The sequence below is a fragment of the Candoia aspera genome, chromosome 2, assembly GCF_035149785.1.
Source record: "Candoia aspera isolate rCanAsp1 chromosome 2, rCanAsp1.hap2, whole genome shotgun sequence".
Lineage (NCBI taxonomy): Eukaryota > Metazoa > Chordata > Lepidosauria > Squamata > Boidae > Candoia > Candoia aspera.
The window spans coordinates 203,239,198-203,259,359 of NC_086154.1; the positions used below are offsets into that span (position 1 = coordinate 203,239,198).

General features: G+C 38.6%; 1 protein-coding gene across 1 annotated transcript in view; it reads right to left on the reverse strand.

Moving 5' to 3' along the window:
• PTCH1 (patched 1) overlaps positions 1 to 20,162 on the reverse strand; it is a 92,305-nt gene that overhangs the window by 55,395 nt on the left and 16,748 nt on the right. Inside the window, exons 3-4 of the mRNA XM_063295215.1 lie at positions 2,113 to 2,302; positions 54 to 123 (exon numbers count right to left, since the gene is read on the reverse strand). Of these exons, the coding sequence (XP_063151285.1) occupies positions 54 to 123; positions 2,113 to 2,302 (260 nt within the window). The remainder of the gene's footprint in view (positions 1 to 53; positions 124 to 2,112; positions 2,303 to 20,162) is intronic.

Here is a 20,162-nt window from a genome sequence, read left to right on the forward strand (position 1 = left end):
TTATAAATCTAGAGAAACATAAAAGAAAAATATAATAACTACATTGCCGGTACCTTGTCCATGTAACCTGTTTCTGTGATGGGTTCCCCTGATTTGTGACATAAGTGTTCCAATTTCCATTGTCTGTAAAAATGGAAAGCAAATTGCATTAACTTGGTTTTCCATTAAAACAAGCATACATTTATTTAATCTGCATGCTACTCAAGTAGATCACCTGTGCTTACAGAAACTGCAAAAGTTATAGAAAGTTCAGAATTCTATGAGGGGCCTACTATGCAAAAACATGGCAGGTTTTGTCCCTTATAGAGACTATTATTTTGTAAATAGGTCTTGAATTGTGCAGGAATGACTTAGGACCCCATTTCTGAATGAGTCCAAGTTGTTCATTTTCCTCAATGAGAGACTGACATCCTTTGTAACTTGCTGCTTGCCTCATCTTTGTGTCTTTATTTCGAAAGTTTCCTTTTTGCCATTCTTAAGACATGCTGCCATTTTAATTAAATTAGTTCATCTATATGGGTCTAATCTCCTGATGAATTATGACAGCAAGAGTAGTTAGATTTTGATGGCCTGCTGATCCTTTTAGCCTCTCGTGTCTAGTCCCGCCTTAGGCCTGAAAGCCGGCTGGGCGACCTTGGGCCAGTCCCTCTCTTTCAGCCCAAGAGCCAATCAGACATGGTATGAGAGTTCTAGTCCCACCTTGGGTGTGAAAGCTGGCTGGGTGACCTTGGGCCAGTCCCTCTCTCTCAGCCCAAGAGCCAATCAGGTGCAGTATGAGAGTTCTAGTCCTGCCTTAGGCATGAAAGCTGGCTGAGTGACCTTGGGCCAGTCCCTCTCTCTCAGCCCAACTCACCTCACAGGGTTGTTGTTGTGGGGAAAACAGGAGGAGAAAGGAGTATTAGGTATGTTCCCCGCCTTGAGATACTTGGAAAAATAATAAAGGCAGGATAGAAAATAAATAAAATAAAATAATAAAATAAAATAAAATAAAATAAAATAAATATTTTGTGATTCTAACCATGCAGTCACACTTCTCAGAAATCAACAATCAATACTAATGGAAAGTAAATTTGCAATATTGTAGGTCAACCTTTCCCAAACTGGTACACTCCACATTTCATATTAGCTATGTGTGAGTCTGACACATCTGGAGGGTATTAGGCTACAGAAGGATGCTGTAGACAACAATCTGGATGCCCACTCTCTTTACAAATTGGCAAACGCAAAGGACTTTCTGCTGCTTTGGATCCTTCCAGTATGTCAGAGAAAATTTAGGCTGAACATTTATCTACACTGGATCAAAAACAGTTCTGAACTTTGCAAAACAAACTCACTGTAAAATCACTTCAAGATAAGGTTGAAATTTGTGCTTTAATACTAACTAAAACCATTGTTTAATATTACTGACTCCCACAACAAGCCTCTATTTATGCTACATATGTCAGCAACCCAACAGAGTCGAAAGTTATACTTCAAATACTTTTTATGACAAAAAGAAAACTCTATTTTTTAAACTTAATAGCATATATATATATAATAAGTTAGTTTATTTACTTCCTGAAGCACAATGATTTCTAACATTGTGAGCTAGGATGAGCATCTCGAGATGTGGCTAGATCAACATTTTCCCCACCCCCCAGTTGTCAACTGAGACAGAGTAATGGGCAGGGGGGCTCAAAAAGTCAAGATGGTGGCTGCAACCATATGATCAAAGCTTCCATCTTGACTTTTTTTTTTTTTTACTGCCCCTGAACTGAAAAATTAAGGCTGAACCAAGCAAACAGTGTCTACAATTAAACAATATTAGGTCCAGGGCAGGGATTGAAGCACCAGCTTGCTTCATCTTGCTTCCTCCAGAGTAGCTCTCCAGGAAAACCAGTAGCTGATACAGCTTTGTAAATACTGAAAAGCAGATGTTCAAGGAAACTCTGCTCCTACAACAAAGGAAGCTTCTAGGGAGTTTCTGAATTTCTTCTGAATGAGTTCTGATCATGTGTTACTGTAGAAAATGATCAGGTGGGAGCATATCACTTCCACAACTGCTTGTCAGCAGCATTGCTCAACAGTGCTCTGAGATTTGAATGAGAAAAAGCCTTTTTCTTTCCATCTTACCTGTTGTACATATATACATGTATCTTACTGGCTTGTAGTGCAGAATCAAGGTGCTGTCTGAGTGCTTCTGTCGTTAGTACATTAGCAGACTCTTCTTGTGGTGTCTGAATCATGAGTTGAGGATTAAACATGGCCTCTTCTCCAATCTTCTGGCGTGTGTAACTCAACTCCCGACTCACTCGCCCACCAACTGACAGACAAATATTTACAACCTGGGATTAGCCATCAATAATTGACTATGCACATTCTAAGAGCTCACAGGCTCACCAATAAACTTTCCCATATGCATGGAATATTCTATAGTCTATTAAGAGCTGAAGCAACTTTAAGAGACCTAATTTTGTGTACAAGGCAGAAACACACACATTCTCTTTACTTAAAAAAAACAAAACTGTTCCCATGCTGCAGAGACAAGTCACAAGTCCATTTATGCTAAACACATGCATTTTCAGTATCATATCAAAAATTCCATGTGTACAGAGTTTGTTAAAAAAAATAAGAAGAAAAAACCTTTTTCCTTTCAGACCAGACCAAATACTTCTATGTTACAATTTCTTACACTTGTATAAACAGTCTGCTGCAATGGCACATTTCAAGATAAATGGCTTCAATTTACACTCTTCTAAATAATTTGGCAAAGGCAGAAGGGAAAATGTTTATCTTCTATAAAAAGTAGCTAGGAGGGAAAGAGTAAATGAGCATTAGTATGTCTTGCTGCTGCTAGTTAAAATAAAAAAATATTGTTAAGTGAGGGTCACTTAACAGTGCAGATTCAGAGGAACAGTCAGCTTACATTTAGTAAACTACTGTGAGAGTCTAGAGTTGTTACAGTGAACTTTAGTGTATCAGAATATGGATTTCATGACAAATTAAATGGCAATAAACATGGCAAGGCAGCTTCCCAACCTGGGTGCCCTCCAAATGTGTGGACTTCAATTCCCAGAATTCTCAGTAATAGCCATGCTACATGCCCTTTGAAGCCTTGGGTTTCTCATGCTGTCTCCTCTTTCAATTTATTTACTATTCAAACGTGGAAGTGATACTGTTTGATAGGCTTCCCAGTGCTATATCCAGTACTTATAGCACATTTATAGCCCATTTATCTATCATGTGTACAAACACATAAACACAATCTCCTAGAGGAACATGGAATCACTACTGGGCTCATGAAGAAACAGAAATCAATTTACACATGTTTTATCCTTTCATGGTGTTTGCTGATTCACTCACAAGGCCCTCAACACACCCAATCCTCTTGATGTTATTATCTTCCTCAGTATTTCATTTTTCCATTTTGGGTGACCGCAGTTTAGGTACACCATGTAGATTGTTTGCTACCCAGACTGAAGTGTGCTCAACCTGGCACTACTAGAATTCTAACTGGTTTCAAAGTCTACCTACAAGGCTAGACAGAGGGATACAGCAGCATGCCTGCCTCAGAGTGGGGCTGGTCAGCTGTACCTCCTTTTGGGGTATACTGCAGAGTAGAAAAAGAAAAAGAAGAAATTATTGTGACCAGCATGATCATGCCCCAAAAATAGTTAATTTGTGAAAGAAAAATTAAGGCAGTGCTTTTCAGGCTATTTCCAAGGTACAAGATGAAACTGTACTGTAGAATTGTGAACAGTCGCAAAATTAATTTCCATTTTTTCAAAATGAGAATAAAATCAAGGGTAATAGTAAGAGTTAGCAACAGCAGTGCAATCAATTGTAAAAGTAATTTTTCTAACACCTGCAACATTTTCTGCCCTTAAATATCTTGTGTTCATATTTTCAACACAGAAAATAAGAATACGAATTACATACCCCTCCCACTTGTGCAATTGCAACCAATTATTTTGATATTTGGAAATATTTAGAGAAATTATTGTTAAACCATAGTCTTGTAAAAGCCCTAACTGAATTTCAGCTGAATGTTCAAGTCCATGACTGTTTTGAATGAAACCAATATTCCAAATTACAGAGGAACTGTATGTGTGTACATGTCATTTTATACATACATATAATGCGCAAATGTGTCATAATTTCTTTTATTAAGAGAGTGCAAAATCTCTGTGTATGCAAATCAATCAAAATATTGCAGAACTGTCTTTCAAGTTTGACTTTAAATTCCGTTTCAAAAAACTGGGCTTCCCAACAAATCCCTCCTGCTTTCAGCAAATCATGTCCTATTTTATTCTGACTGAAGAATGCCAATGACACATTACTATTCCAATCTGTAAATTCAAGTAGCACTTATTACTACCCTGCATGGAAAATATATGCTCTGTCATCCATAAATTCATATACCATTTTACTCCTGGAATCACTGGAATTTCAAACTTACTTCAACTAAGAGGACAAATCTATGCATGCCAAAGGACAGCATTATAAGTGGCCAACTGTTTAATATCAGTGGACATGATTGCCTCTGACTCAAGATGCTGTCAAACTCTATTAATCTCACTTAACAAGGCAAATTCAACTAATCAGCATTATAACGTAACAACAAGGAAAGTGGACTTTTCCATCCTCCCATAAAACCAATGAGAAAATAATAACAGATCAATAGATGGAAATAAAGGTTTTAGAAATCTAAGGAAATTATGTTGACAGCAAATCTTTTAGTACTAGTCAGTTATGAATAGAATTAAATCTAGCAACTTATTTTGAGGTACATTAATAGCTCCAATGTATTTAAAAAGTAGCATATTCAGATAGCATATTCAAATGTTATGAAGTAACATTTAATAAGTAGTAGGAAGTGGAGGGAAGGAGAGAGGCAGGTGAGAAATTTCAATTTATTCAACCATTTTTAAAAATCTTTATCACTTACAGACATACTCAGATAACTTAAAAATTCAGCCATTCTACAGACATCACCTCCAAAATTCAAGCATGTCCCAATCCTTACAATTAAGAAAGACAAATGTCACAATCTTGATGGTACTGTTGCAAATGTCTTGTCCAAATACCTAACTGACAGCAGATCAGGCCTGCACAATTTGTAGAGGGGAAAGGGCCAGATTAATACCTAAAAAATAATTGCAGGCCACCAAGGAATAGCTGGTGTGCCAATCAGCTGTTTGGTGGCTAGAATGCAGTGGCAGCAATGGAGCTGGCGGTGTTAGTGAGGCCTGGAGGCGCTCAGCAGTGTCTTTTGGGATGGAAGTGACTGAAAAACCTAGGTGACGGGGCGGATCTTTCCCGGGAGTGGCACTGTTTGGTGGCAGTGAATCAGTTATTTTTCCAAAAACACTGGCAGCCCATGTGCTGTATGTTGTGCAGGCCTGCCTCAGATACTAAAGGAATGTGAAATCAGTTTTTGAAGATGAAAGGAACTAATGCATAGATTAATATCTAAGCTTACCCATATTTAGCTTACTACTATAAATTTACCAATCTGTCTGGATATGGCATAACAAAGTGTTTTTCCCTCTCACATTTCCATGGCAAATGAATTGTTCGAAGCAAAAATTGCAATCTTGCACAACTATGCCCCCATGCTATATCAAATATAACATGATGCCATAAAATAGTATGAAAACCTATGCCCTATGTTTAAATCGTTTGGTAATATTTTGTGTAGAACTCACCAAAAAAATCTAGGGATTCCTTTCTTATCTTCTGTTTCTTTCCTTTTTCTTCAACAATCATGGCAAGCATGACTCCTAAAAAGTTGCACTGTATCATGTGAAATAATGTCCATCATCCAAATATCTCTGAGTATAATTCCAGCCAGCACTGTACTGCAACACATCAAAAATGAGGTGTTCCCTTTTTGGAGATGTGCCTGTCTAGATTTCAGGTTTGGCATCAGTGGCATGACCAGGGCAGGGGGGCTTGCCTGGCAGTTGTATCCAGGAGACTCCGATGGCACCAGGAGGCACTGTTCTTCGGATAACTGTATGTGAAGCCTTATTGGTGAAGCCGGGTTGTAGAGACAAGTTGGGACCACTACTGTTGTACTGCCTTTCCTACTGCATGGATACCATATCCATACCCAGGCTGTTCAGCCTCACTGTTAGGCTGGCAGTGGAGTTTCCCAGGGTTATAGCGCTGGGGAATTTCAACTGGCTTTCTCTGGGAGTGGCAGCCTGGGAGTTCATGGTCACCATGGCAACCATGGACCTGTCCCAGATCATTCAGAGCCCAACTCATGTAGGAAAGAACGCACTATATCTCATGTTTGTCTTGGAGCAGACTTTGGTACCATTAATCATGCCATCTTTTCTGACTGCGTTCAATGGTTGGGGGGGGGGAATCACTGTTTTGTAGTATTTCTCATTTACTTGAAGAGGCAATTAAGAGTTGGCAGTGTTGTAGGGTGCTGTAGGACCTGATGCTCTCTCCAACTTCTATTTAACATCTATATGAAGCCGCTGGGTGATCTGATCAATCAATATGATCACGTATCATCAGTATGCAGATGATATGCAACTCTACATCTCAACCCCAGGCCAAACAAGTGCTGTCCTGATCCTGTAGCCTGTTAGGATCTAGATGGAGAAGAACAGACTGACTAAATCCCAGCAGGATAGAGTAGCTTTGGGTTCAAATGCAGAGAGATCTGATCTTTAGTTCTAGATGGGATCATGCACCCATGGCAGAACTGGCTTGCAATGCAGAGGTCCTCCTTGATTCACAATTTGATTCAAACATAATTTAATAATCTCTCACTTGGACAATAGTACATAGTCCAAATGGGGCTGCCCTGTAAGAGCAAATGGTCCAACATGATGTGGCTCAAGTAGCCATGGGCACATCTTGACTTGCCCCATATAACACTACAACCTCAAGAGCTGCACTGGTTGCCAGTTAGCTTCTGGGTGCAATTCAAGGCACTGACTGTCTTTTTTAAAATCTTATATGGCTCAGAATCTTGGTACATTTGAGACTACCTACTCTCAATTGTATCTGCCCATACAATAAGATCTGGTAGCGTAGCTCTCTCTGTATCCCTTTTCTCAAGGAATGTCAACAACAAGGATCACAGAAGTGAGCCTTCTCACTTACTGTGGAACAGCATTCCCCTGGAAGTCTGAATAGTTCCTAACCTTTTCGTTTTTAGGAAGTCATTAAAACTTGGCTGTTCCAGCAGGCTTTGGAAGTTGGGACATTTAATGTACTTCTCTGTGGGACTGGAGGTAATCAGAACATCATTAAAGCCAGAACAATCACCTCAAGCAAAACTGGTAAAAATACTATATACCTCTGATAAAACTTTCCTTAGGTTACCAAACTCAATCCTTTATGGAGACTACAAATCCCCCAAGAACAGGTTGCATACCACTTGTATAGACAGACATGTCCAGAAACAGGGCTTCTAAATGTTGGTCCTAATCCAATCAATTACCATGACTACACATCCAGCACTTCTCCAGCTCACCAGCCATCCCATACGCAAACCTCATTCCTATTTAATCCAGTTGCTTTGGCAATTGAAGTGACTTATAAATTGACCAAATAAATACATAAATAGTAACATTTTTTCCAGTTACACCATCTACTCCTGCAACCTTACCATTACCACAATAATGGTACCTGCAACCTTACCACAATAATCTAGATGACACCAATTTATTCTGACATACTTTTCAGCCTTTTCATTCATCATTAAACCTACCATTCCATTACCTTGCATGTATTCATCAACCGTCCTTGACAGGATCAGGTCATCTTTATTCTATATAAGGTGATTTTGTAAGATCCAGCAGAGTGTGCTTTGTGTCCCCTTTATTAAATAATGTCATTTATTGGGGTCTCAGAGGTATGCTTTCTCTGTTAGTGTTGGCCCTTTGGAATAGTATTCCCCAGAGATCCATATGGCTCTCACCCTATGTTCAATTAGATACTGAAAATTTGGCTATTTGCCCAGGCCTTGGGACAGGGTGATGGGTGAGCCTTTGTAAGATTTTCCATGGTATGTTTTGGTTCAGTTTTATATGGTCTTTCTGGATGCATATAATTGGCTTTTTTTATTCTTCCAGTTTGTATCATGTACAGTGCCCTAAGTCATCTGGAACTGGGCATTTTAAAATTCATGTAAATAAATAAAAATAAATTCAGATCTATTACATATTTAACCTTTTTATTAATTTCACAGATACATCATTTCATTTCATTTGTTAATTCATGCTCTTTATCATTTACTTCTTTTACATTCTAAGTTGTAATCTTTCATGTGACATGGTCATCACTAGATGAATCCACTGATACTGACCTCCATTGCCAATCATGGCTTTGATTTATCAAGGCTTTCACATAACACTTTTCAGTAAGATAGAGAGGGTACAGACTAGGTTACTAGTCTTAATCATACCTGTGCCACATGCAGCACTCCCTGCTATCAGTAAGTATAGTACTTACTATTATTCAACTTAGCTATAGAAGCACTAGCAATAGCACGTAGATCCAATAATCAGATTAACAGGGTTAAAATGGCAGGTAAGACGTATCTTTTAAATCTATTTGCAGTTATGATCTTGACTCTCTCAAATGCTCCTCAGTCAGATAGCTACAGTACATTAAGAAGGAATTAGAGAAATTTGCAGGGGTGTCACTATCCGTTAATTTTCATAAACCACATTTGATGTTTTTTCATACACCCCCAAATACTCAAAAGGAAATTTCCACAGTTTTAGGGATTCCAATAGTATATTAATCTTTAAAATATTTAGGCATCACTATTACTAAAATATTAATAAAATCTTTACAAATAATTACCTACCAACATGGAAGAAATTAAACAAAGAAATGAAAAACTGGGCTTCAAAACGTTGTTTCTGCCCGTCCAATTTGATCTAGTAGGTTGGGTATGCTGCGGGTCCCTTCAGCCAGGGAGTGTCGGTTGGTGGGAACTAGAAGGCGTGCCTTCTCCTCCGTAGCGCCTGCCCTCTGGAATATCCTCCCTCCAGAAATTAGGATGTCCTCGACCCTGCTGGCCTTTCATAAGGCCGTGAAGACCTGGCTTTGTGCCCGGGCCTGCGGCCTCGAATGTGTCAATGGTCCCATCTCTTGGCTGTATTAACATTCATGCATTGCTCGCTTGGCAGCCATGTATACTTATTCTGTATTTATTTTATATTTTAACTGTTTTAATTGTAATCGTTTTGTTTTATAGTTTTATTGCTGTAAGCCGCTGGGAGTCACTTGCTGAGATGGGCGGCTATAGAAATCAAATAAATAAATAAACAAATAAATAAATTCCAATATTTCAGGGCAAATTGCAGTGGTAAAAATGAAAATTCTTGCACAGCGTAATTTTTTATTTCAATGCCTCCCAGTGATAATTCCAAACAGGCTTTAAGACATTGGGGGTGGGGGAAGCTTATGCTTTCATGCACAAAAACTGAAAGTAAATAAAAAGATTTTATATAGACCTCAGAAACAAGGAGGCTGGGGCATGCCCAATTTGTTAATATACTATCAAGTGGCACGGTTAGGGCAAACGATTCCATTTATTATGGAAGATTCTTCTAAACAATGGATTCAAATTGAAACAATGTTAGAGCCAAATAAGTTTATAATCAATGGTTTTTCACCCAAAATATTTTTCTAGAATAAAACAGATTGAAAACGTTTTTACTAAAACAATGCTTCAGATTTGGAAGAGCAAATACACAGTTTTGATAAAGGATACTTCCTCTTTAACTTCTCTAATAACATATATCGATCAGGATAATTATGGTTTGGTTCAAATGACATCTTTGAGAAAATATAATCTTTATAGACTAAAAGGTTTTTAAAGTAATAGGGAACCTTTCAATACAAATCAGATTGAGCAATGAAAAGGTAGTAAGTTACCATGGCTCTTTTGGTTCACCTCAAATCTCTTTTGGTCAATAGAAATATTAGAGCTTCAGCAACACAACCCTATACCAATTTCAAGAATTTAATACTTCATTATTTAGAACAACCAAAAGGAATAATTTCAAAATTTTATAGGGTATTATTGCAATCAGAAATAGGAGATCCACCATATGGTTTAAAGGAAGCTTGGGATACTGATCTTAGTAATCCCATACAGGAGAGAAATTGGCAGAAGTTGTGGAAATCAGGTGGATTCACTTCAGCTTCAATGCAAGAACTGCAGTGGAAGATTATACATCATTGGCACCTGACTCCAGCTGGATTGGCACATATATATCAGAATTGTTCTTCCAAAAGTTGGAGAGGTTGTCCAAAAAAAAAAGGGGGGTGTCATTTTTTCATTTGTGGTGGTCATGCAATAAAGTCATACCCTTTTGGTGTAAAATCTTTGGGGAGATAAATACTATCACTAATCAAAGAATTGAATGCTCCCCAGAGCTAGGCTTACTGCATTTATTTACAGGACGAAACCATTTGCTTAAAAATAAAAAAAAGTATTATTTAATTTTAGCAACCAAAATAATAATTGTGCAACACTGGGAAACTCTAGATAGCCTAACCATTTTGTTGTGGATTAACAAGGCCTCAATTACTACATTAGAAAAAAATCACAAGTTAAATTAATGAGACATCAGAAGGAGGAACCACAATTTTATCAAATTCGAGTGGATTTTATGGTTTATCTCAATAGCAATAGACTATAATCTGGTATACTTTGTATATATGCCAAATTTTCATATGTACAGACACATGTACAGACATATGTACCTGTCTCTTTATTCTCAGTGCAGTAGATCTCTTTTGTATTTTCTGTATCTTTTTCTTTTTCTTTTCTCTATATGTACATTAGATTTATGTTAATGTCGTTACCTGATATTGTTTGTTAAAAACTAAAAAATATATATTATCTAGACCGCTGGAAAAAAAAAAGTAAGTATAGTACTTGTCTGTTTTGACACATTCTGGCTAATATGCCAGAAGACTAACTTATGAGCCAATATACTGTTGCCTGCATCCCACTATCTAGAAGGGGCAGAAGGAGTACTGACATGTTCAGGATATAATTTCTGGATCTTTAAGGACCTCTAGATCTATAAGGAGACCAGAAAGGTACAGAAATAGGTGTGTTTACTTGTTTACAGCACTCACAGTGACTCAACAGGCAAATCAAAACTTTATCTTCCTACCAATAATGAATGAATGAATGAATGAATGAATGAATGAATCAATCAATCAATCAATCAATCAATCGACAATCAGTAGTTGGCTTAGCCAGCAAACTCCTTGGTTTTATACTAACACCTCCCTTCCTAATCAGTTAAAAAACAAAAGTAAATGCCATTTGCCATGGGGGCTAGCTACCAAGCTCCTTGCTCTTGTGTATTTTGGCCCCTTCACCAGTGAGCCTGGTGAGCCAGGGAGCAGGAGCCTGGAGAAGGAATGGACCAGGTGCTACTTCTAATGACCACACAGATCATTCCGTGCAACACAATCCAACAAAACATTTTCTCTTCTGCAGATAGAATTTCTGCTTTGATAACAGGATTTCTCATGAAACAAAAAACTTATGACCGACTCTAGGAACATCCAGGACTTACAGAAACAGCAAGAATCAAACAGTGTTGTCTAAGAGTGCAAGTCATTTTAATCTGCAAACAGCTCTACACCCCTGCCTGGAAGTGCCCATATATCTGGGTACATCATAAGCCATAAAGTACATCAAGTATCTATGTACGAAAAGCATTTGGGATGGGGAAAAGCATTCCTTATATAATATTAAACCTTAGCCCTGAATGACAAGAGGAGTAACAACAATGTACTACTAACTGATTTGTTCACTTTATTTTCATGGGAGACTAGATAATTAATTGGATGTTTATGATGGTACCTAAATACAAACATAAAACAAGTAGCTAGATCAAATTTCTAACAGGACTGAAAAGCTATTTTGCTCTTATCACATTAAACTTCTGAGATAAATAAATAAATAATAAAAAACTTCTGAGATCCCAAGACAAGTCTCAAAGGCTTCTTATTCCTCCTATTTACATCTGTCAAACCTAAGCCCAGGTAGATTGGATTTTCCAAAAGGTCAGTAATACCATGATACAAATATTAATCCAAAGAGCCAAGTGCAATATTATATTGGAGTTCAGTGTATTTTGCAAAAATGAAGATCCTGAATCAGAGCACTCTGTGACTTATGAAGGTCAGATTGCCAGACAAAAGCAGATCTGTGCTCTAATTTTAGTCTTCAGTTGGTGGACCTGGGAGCAAAACCCAATCATCTAGAAGAGTAAATTAATGAGAACTTTGGGCAGAAAGCTTTCTACTTCCCAACATATCCTCCCGAGTGATCATCTCATCCCAGGTGAAAGCCACACACCAACTCTTCAGATCCTCAGGAGATCTCCCCCCCCATTTTTGTCCTACCATCACTGGAGACACATTTGGCAGAAACAGTGGACAGCCGTGTTTCTACTACTTCCTTGGTAGCTGCTCTTCGACTACTAAACTCCCTGACAAGGGAATTCATCTCCATCTGTTGTCCTTCTGCCTGAAAGCAAAAGCATTTTTGTTCAGAGAGGCTTTTGATATTTAAATTGCCTTGTTGTTGAACTAAGTTTTAACCTGTTGGATACTGTTACTAATGCATTTTTATCACATGAGTTTTTAGTTGATGAGTTTTAACATTTTAAGTATAACTTAATTGTCTTGCATGTTACTGTAAACTGCCTTGAATGGAAAATCGGGGGCTCCATTAGGAAAGCGCACAGTCAGAAATCATTACCACTGAATCTCAGGGCATTAGGCTAAGATTGGGAAGTTGGACAAACCTTGTCCAGAAGAAGGCAATGGCAAATCACTTCCATATTTTTTGCCAAAAAACTTTCATGGGCACATCCGGGAAGTTGCCAAAAGCAAACTCCACTCAAGGCAGGCCTTCATCTTTCCACTGCATGTGTTAAAGGTAATGTTCTTTGTTGTAAAGCAGCAGAATCTGGCTGTCTTGATATTCTGCGAGTTGCAATCTCCACGCATCCAGATGGTATAAGCCATTTATATGCAATAAATATCCTTGAATTAATGGGTTTTTAAAAAAAACAAACTGATTATTACATCGCATTAAGGCTGTAAGTCCAGCCATTTACACATGCAAACTTCACATTCACCCAGGGTTTTTTTCACTATTACAAAAGAAGAATTCTTATTGACATATACATAGTTTGCCAACATTTATATCCTCCTGGAGAATAACAGGATAAAAACGTGGCTTTGCCCCATAGCAATTGGGGTCTCCCCAGTGAACCCCAACATGGCCTTTTTGTGAATGTGTAATTGTTTTGTTGAGCTGTACTTATTGGGAAACACACGTAACACAGCAGAGGCGGTGACATTCTGAAAAATGTGTATGTCTATATTGGAAGATGGTTTTATTCATTTGAGGATTAATTATTTTAAGGCATTATTAAACCTAGGAAAACTAAACAAGTGAGAATATTCGTATTCCACAAGGTTGTTTCTTTCAAGTACTTGCTACCAGCTGCTTGCTGTACCATCTGTTGTTGCCTGAGCAGCTTCTTTTTGAATAGCTCTGAAGCAGAACTGCTCTCACTGCTGGACACAATCGGGTCAGGTCAGCAGTCCCTCCCCACCCTCCACCCCCAAACTTGCAGCTTGCCACAGCTTCCTCCATCTTGCTATTTCTGCTTTGGCAGGAGCTCCCAGGTGGAGCTGCTTCCATCAAGGGACCCATTTTTCATATTTTCACTAACTAATCACACCAAAAAAGTGGAGGTGGGTGATATTTTGGAAGCTCTTCCCCAATGTATTGTGAGCAAATTTCAAACACGCTTGGCTTCCTTCAGGGACAGATTTGTTCCAACCACAAAATCTTAACCTGAGGGTAGGGGAGCTCATTTTACCCCGTGAAAATAAAGCATGCAACCTAGCACTGGACTCTGTTCAGGGACATGTATGAAGCCAGGTTTCTTACTTGCAGTCTCTAGAACTGCATGCAAGCTAAGTACTCACACAGCCTTTGCCAAGACTCTAAGCTTGTTGCATAACATTAACCTCAGCTCCCTTCTCTCAGCGACTTGGAGCTGACATCACCTCTTAGCTCTAAGCCCTCTTCCCTCTATTATACAGCCAAGTTCCCCTTTCATTGGCTTTCCACTTGAGGCCACATGGGGCAGAACACAATGGACGCCTCCAGCTTCACACCCAGGCTCCCCCAGCCTGTGAAGATCACCACACCAGACCGATCTCTTTTCAGCACGGTTCCTTCTCTTTGCATCTGTGCAGGGAAACACACATCACTGGGAGCCACTTCCATGATTTTGTTGCCATCAGGATTAGCTGGATTAGGGGCCGATTCATAAGGACCCCCTGTGGCTGTGAGGAAGTTTCATCACAAGGTCAGTGTGGTGTGAACTATATTCTGTCAACACCACCACTCCTTATAGCCAACTACGCATGCAAACAGACACTTACACACATCAAAAGGGGCACAAGAGAAGAAAGTTGCAGATGTAAAAAAAAAAAAGGTGAATGGAATAGCTGACAGCCAGATTTCCCCATTACCACAGCCATTTTTTAATATATGTATACAATTAAACACATATACATCATTAGAAACCTGCATGAGTCATTTTTAATTTAGTAAAAATTTGATGATTTAGGAGGTGGTAGGAACTTAGGGAATAAACCGTAGAGGAATTTTCTGGCATCTCTTCTAAAAGCTAGGCATGGAGTTTGAAGGCTGTTGAGATTTTATTGCATATAATACTGTCACCTTCCAGACCATTTACTTCTAAGCCCCTTAAGTGCAGCATCACAGGCTTCTTCTTCGTCTTCTTCTTAAAGAAGAAAAGAAAAAATGTGGGGGCCAGAAGAGGAAGATAAACATGAAGCTATGAATTTACAATTACGAAATTTTTATTTGCCTTCCCCCTCCCCTCAAGAAGGATAGAACCAAGCCAGTAGAAACTGCATGCAGAAAAAAGAAAAATGCTGTTAAAAACCGAAAAATAAAAAAGACAAGGGTGTGCATATATATTTTAAAGAGCAGTCCCAACTTGCACTGAACTAGGCTGTTCCATCAAAGCCTTATCTGTTATATTCCTGCCTGTCTTTCTCCTCTGTTTAGCACATTCACCAACAAGAGAAAAGCAGCCAAGCAATGGAGCTTTGACCTGCAGCTGTAACACAATACTTTCGCACAGCCCTGTCGACCCCTGACATAAATTTTACACCGCAGCTGGCATTTACACACTTAGCATTACCATATGTATAGCCTACTCTGTGCTAATTATGCTAATCACCTGTCTAACTCTCTGCTGCGAAAAAATGGTTGTATTTAGCAGTCCACTGCCTACAAATGCAGCTTACTGTGTGGCTGAAATGTACATTCAGACAGCCCTGAACGGCAAGATTTTTCCACGTTACTGGCTTCATTCAGGGCACAGAAAAATTTATTCAAGTCAACTGGTTTCGGTCCGCAACAAAAAAGTTAGGAGAAAAAAGTGAGTGTGTTCCTGCCCTAACATTCTAAGTCTGCTTGCAAGCAAAATGATAAATCAATTGGTGTGGGAAACAAAACGGGAGAGAGATTTCTTTTGCAAGCCATGTGAAACTGTAGCCTATTTAAAAAGAGAGAGAGAAAGAAAGAAAGCAAGAAAGAAAGGTCACTCTAGTTTCTCAAATCTCTAGGCAAAAAACAGATAATAGATTGTTAAGCCAGATCAGAATTCTCCTAAGTTTAATTTTGTTTTACAAGACTTTAGGTAGAGATATCGAAAGTGAGGACATTCTGATGTTATTTTCAAAGATTATACTTCAAACTGACACTACATTATAATTTCCCATGGATTTATTTTCTTGAAACAAACCAACATGAAACCATAAAAGACCTTTTGTACTAATGAAATCCAGGAGTAAATTTCCAGAAGGCAAATGATTAGAGTTGGTGGAATGCAGATAGCAAACACAGAATTAAATCTGAAAATAAAAATGGAATATGAAATTTAATAATTACACAGGCCTGTTATAAACCAACAATGGTGATTTTGCTCCTCCTCCTCCTGAAAGGCAGTTTCATTGCTTAGTCTCCTAATGTAAGGTTAAACTGAAACTTGGGTAATATTGTAACAACAAGGCCAGGGAAAATGTTGGGTAAAATGTACTTATTTTTAAAGTTTGGTCTGTTTCTTTTAAAACTGTTGGAGATGACTGGTACTGGGGCCCTCTTTCCTCCAGGTGTTTAATGTAATTTAATCACATACAAATATGTTCTAACATTCATCTATGTTTTTGCTCATCAAAAGGAAGCTCTGATATAACCAGTGATCTCCCATCAGATAAGCAACAACTGAGAATGATTAGTTGGCTTGTTTCCCCTCAAGACACATATATTGGGCATCCACTTACCATCACTAGCCATCTCATAAGATATTCTGCAAATATCTAGATGTATACAATCTATACTTCTGAAAAGTGCTCTGAAACTCCAGATAGTTCATAACTAGCCATAAGACTATTAACTAGGGCAAGGAATGTAGCACATATCAGTCCAGAGTTGTACCATCATCTCTGATTAACAATTGCTTCTGAGTTCTTTAAGGCCCCATCTTGGATAGTTCTGTACCACTTCCTTTTACACAAGCTCACTGCTTATTCAGACATGGAGTGGACAACCTGTGGGCTATAAGACGCTTTCCAGATCCCATTTTGCAGTTATCAGTTTGCACTGCTAAATGCTGATGACCAAACTGCTGATTTTTGCAAGTGTAATTTTTTTGTCCTTCACTTCCCAGTAACAAAGGAGGTATATTAAGCCTTCCACGTGGATTAACACACCAATTTTACACCTTTAGATGTCTTTAATTCCTTCCCCCAAAGAAAACAAGAGTCCCCAAAATGTTTGGCCTAACCCTGAAGTAGTCATTTGAACCTCTGATACCATCAGAGACATTTTTTTTTTTGTAAAATCAGTCAATTAATCATGGCCTCCAGACTAAAAATGTTGTTTTCCCTTATTTTGATCAGTATCAAGAGCATATCTATAATGGGATGGCTGAGCACTGGTGATTCAACGGCCTTGACCAGAACCCCTTGATCTATTGGTCCATCTCTGCTGGTCTTTCAGAATGCACTTAAGTCATGGATCTTTTGTAAAGCATTTCGAAGACTTGTTTCTGTGAACTTATTGCTTTTTTGATTACTTGTGATCTATTGTACACTGTAGCTTCTCCTCCACCCCACCCCACCCACCCACCCACCCATTTTATCATTGTCAGGAATGCAGAACTGTTGCATTTGCTTACTGGCCAAGAGCTTGGTGAGGTAAAGGTATTTCTCCTTTGTACAAGACAGAAACAGAGCTGCTCTTAAAAAAGTTTCTGCTTGAGACTTCCATACTACGCGGTTTGCCATAATCCTGGAAACACTTGCTCTTGGCAAATGGATTTGTGGATGCTGAATATTGTTTTAAGCTGTCAATCATCATACAAGGCAGAGGTCTTCAGACACAAGATAGAGCACTCATATTATTAATGGTTCCAGTTCCAGACAGAGTGATCATTCACGATTTCTTGTTCTGTGCTTGAGCCCTATTAGCCTACTGTTCCCAATTCCCAACATTTGGTTACTGTAGAAGAATCTAAGATGAAACCTAATTGACTAAAAGACAAAAGCAACATTCTTGCAATGCGCATTACAGCTTGTATTTATTTTAAAAAATCAGCTGCACAATATAAAATGATATTAAAATCTCAGTTACATGTGATAGAAAGGAAAATGCTTTAATTTCTGCAAGATGGCTACCAGTGGAGGTAGCTTTACAGAAGGTTGGACACATTAATAATATGGGGTGATAAATAGATACTGCTTCACTAATTATATACTACCTTCATGATCAAAGGCAGCTTGTTAGTTGATGCCAGTTGCCAGCAAAGAGGAACAAGGATGGGTCATTGCCTTCATGTCCTACTTGGGTGCTGCCTAAATATACCTAGTAGACCACAGTGGGGAAAAGACCGCAGTACCAGAGAGTACAAGCCTTTGGATCCAATCCAGCAGAATACTTCTTTTATGTTTAACTGACCTAAGCAAAACCGATACTTCTCAATTATTTAGAAATGGGATAATCTGTCCCCCATACACAAAAGCTCATTCATGCATACATGGTCTCTCCTAAAATGATCAGTACTGTTCACATCTTTTTATTAATTATACACAATTAAAGGGATATACACATTCACTTACTCTGTTCTATGGTTATAAGTGTAAATAGTTAAATTTACGAGTCATTATCATCTTTAAAAATATACATAATATCCTTGTTTTAATTAACTGAGCCCAATCAATGCCACATTTTGCTTTCCAGCATCTCAGTTTCAATCGACATTCCTTGCTAGTCCAAAGTATTAACTTATCTGGGCTTTGGCAGCTATAGAAATGTAGCTGTGCAGCCAAGAACTCAAACAACACTACAACTACTGTGCTCTTTTCAGAGCAGAGAGATTTCCCCCCCCTCTCTCTCTCAAAAAAAGAGCGAGCGAGAGCGAGAGAGAGAGAGGAGATGGACCACCCTGTTCTCATGGCACAGAGCACTGTTTACATTGCAAGACTTGACTGTGTAATACATCTGGCATTTTTGGGCAGGATTCCTGAGCTAGAGGCCAGAAGCCCTTAAGCAATGATTTGGGGGCGGGGGGGGCGGGGAGAGAAACACTCAACAAATTGACTTGAACAGAGCTAGTTCGTGATGTGCTGCACTTCACTTTTAATTATTGATTAAACAGGTTCAAAGAAGCTGATTCTGTAAACAGAAAGAGGAAAAAATAATCGGTTTCTTTCAGATTTCTTTTTCTATGAATGAGGAATCAATATTTGGGTATAAGCTGCTGAACATGCAACTGAAAAACATGTAACTTTACTTGTGGACACCTGCTTCTGAAGTATAAGTGTCCAACATTATGGGGAAAAAAAGGAATTTTCAAGGCTACAATAGTGCCCAGAATCAATGCATCTGGAGCACTAGCCAACAGTGCCAATTCTTTTCACTGGTCCCTACTTTTGGGGGTGGGAATGAAGGTGAGCATTAGGCATTGAAGTACTGTTAATAGTTTTGAAATTACCAAAACAAAAGTCGTTTTTTTTCTTTCAACCAAGATGATTTTTCATTAATTTGCTAACCAGTACAGTATATTGACAGCCTCGTGTGGCGCAGAGTGGTAGGCGGCAGTATTGCAACCAAAATGCTCCCCACAACCCAAGTTCGATCCCAGCAGAAGCTGGATTCTTGGGTAGCCGGCTCAGGTCAACTCAGCCTTCCATCCTTCCAAGGTTGGTAAAATGAGTGCCCACCTTGCTGGGGAAGGTGACAACTGGGGAAAGCAATGGCAAACCACCCCGCTCTATAGTCTGCTGAGAAAGTGTTGTGAAAGTGGCGTCACTCCAAAGAGTCAGACATGACTTGGTATTTGCACAGGGGACCTTTCACCTTCACACTGTATATTCCTTTACCCCAGCCTTACCTTCTATTTTTTCCAAAAGCTAGATTGCTTTCTTCCTGTCAAAATGCATGAAGAGCAAAAGATACAGAAAAGATTAGTTTGCTAAAGAAAGAAAAATTATGCATGGCATGACAATTTCTTTTACAACTCTAAGTCTTATCTGAATGAGAGATATTTAAAGCATGAGCTTAAGTCACCCACTGAAATCAGTAAGGCTTCAACACCGGCAATTTTGTCCAGATCAAGCCCATAATTTAAACAGGAAGCTTTCTATTCTTGATACGGAAACCCTGTACATTAAAGAAATATACTTTACTTGGTTTTTTTGCTAATAAAACAATTTGTATCACACATACTAAGTAGAAACAGTGATACAGGTATATTCTTTCATGACAAGGAAACCAATCAAAAGAAGCAGAATGCAAAACCAATACCGTTTTATTATGTAGCTCTCCATTATACCTCCTGATTATCTAAATTCACTCAAGTTTTTGAGGTCACTACTACTACCTGCTATGTGGTTGAATAGAGCTAAGTATTAAAAATCAAATAACTTCTGATGCCTTTTGATAATTTGATAATAAATGCAACTTCATATATCAAGGGTTGTCAGCATTTTGGTGCAGTGTGGAACCCAAGGAAGAAAGCAGACTAGCCATATTTGCACATCATACTAAG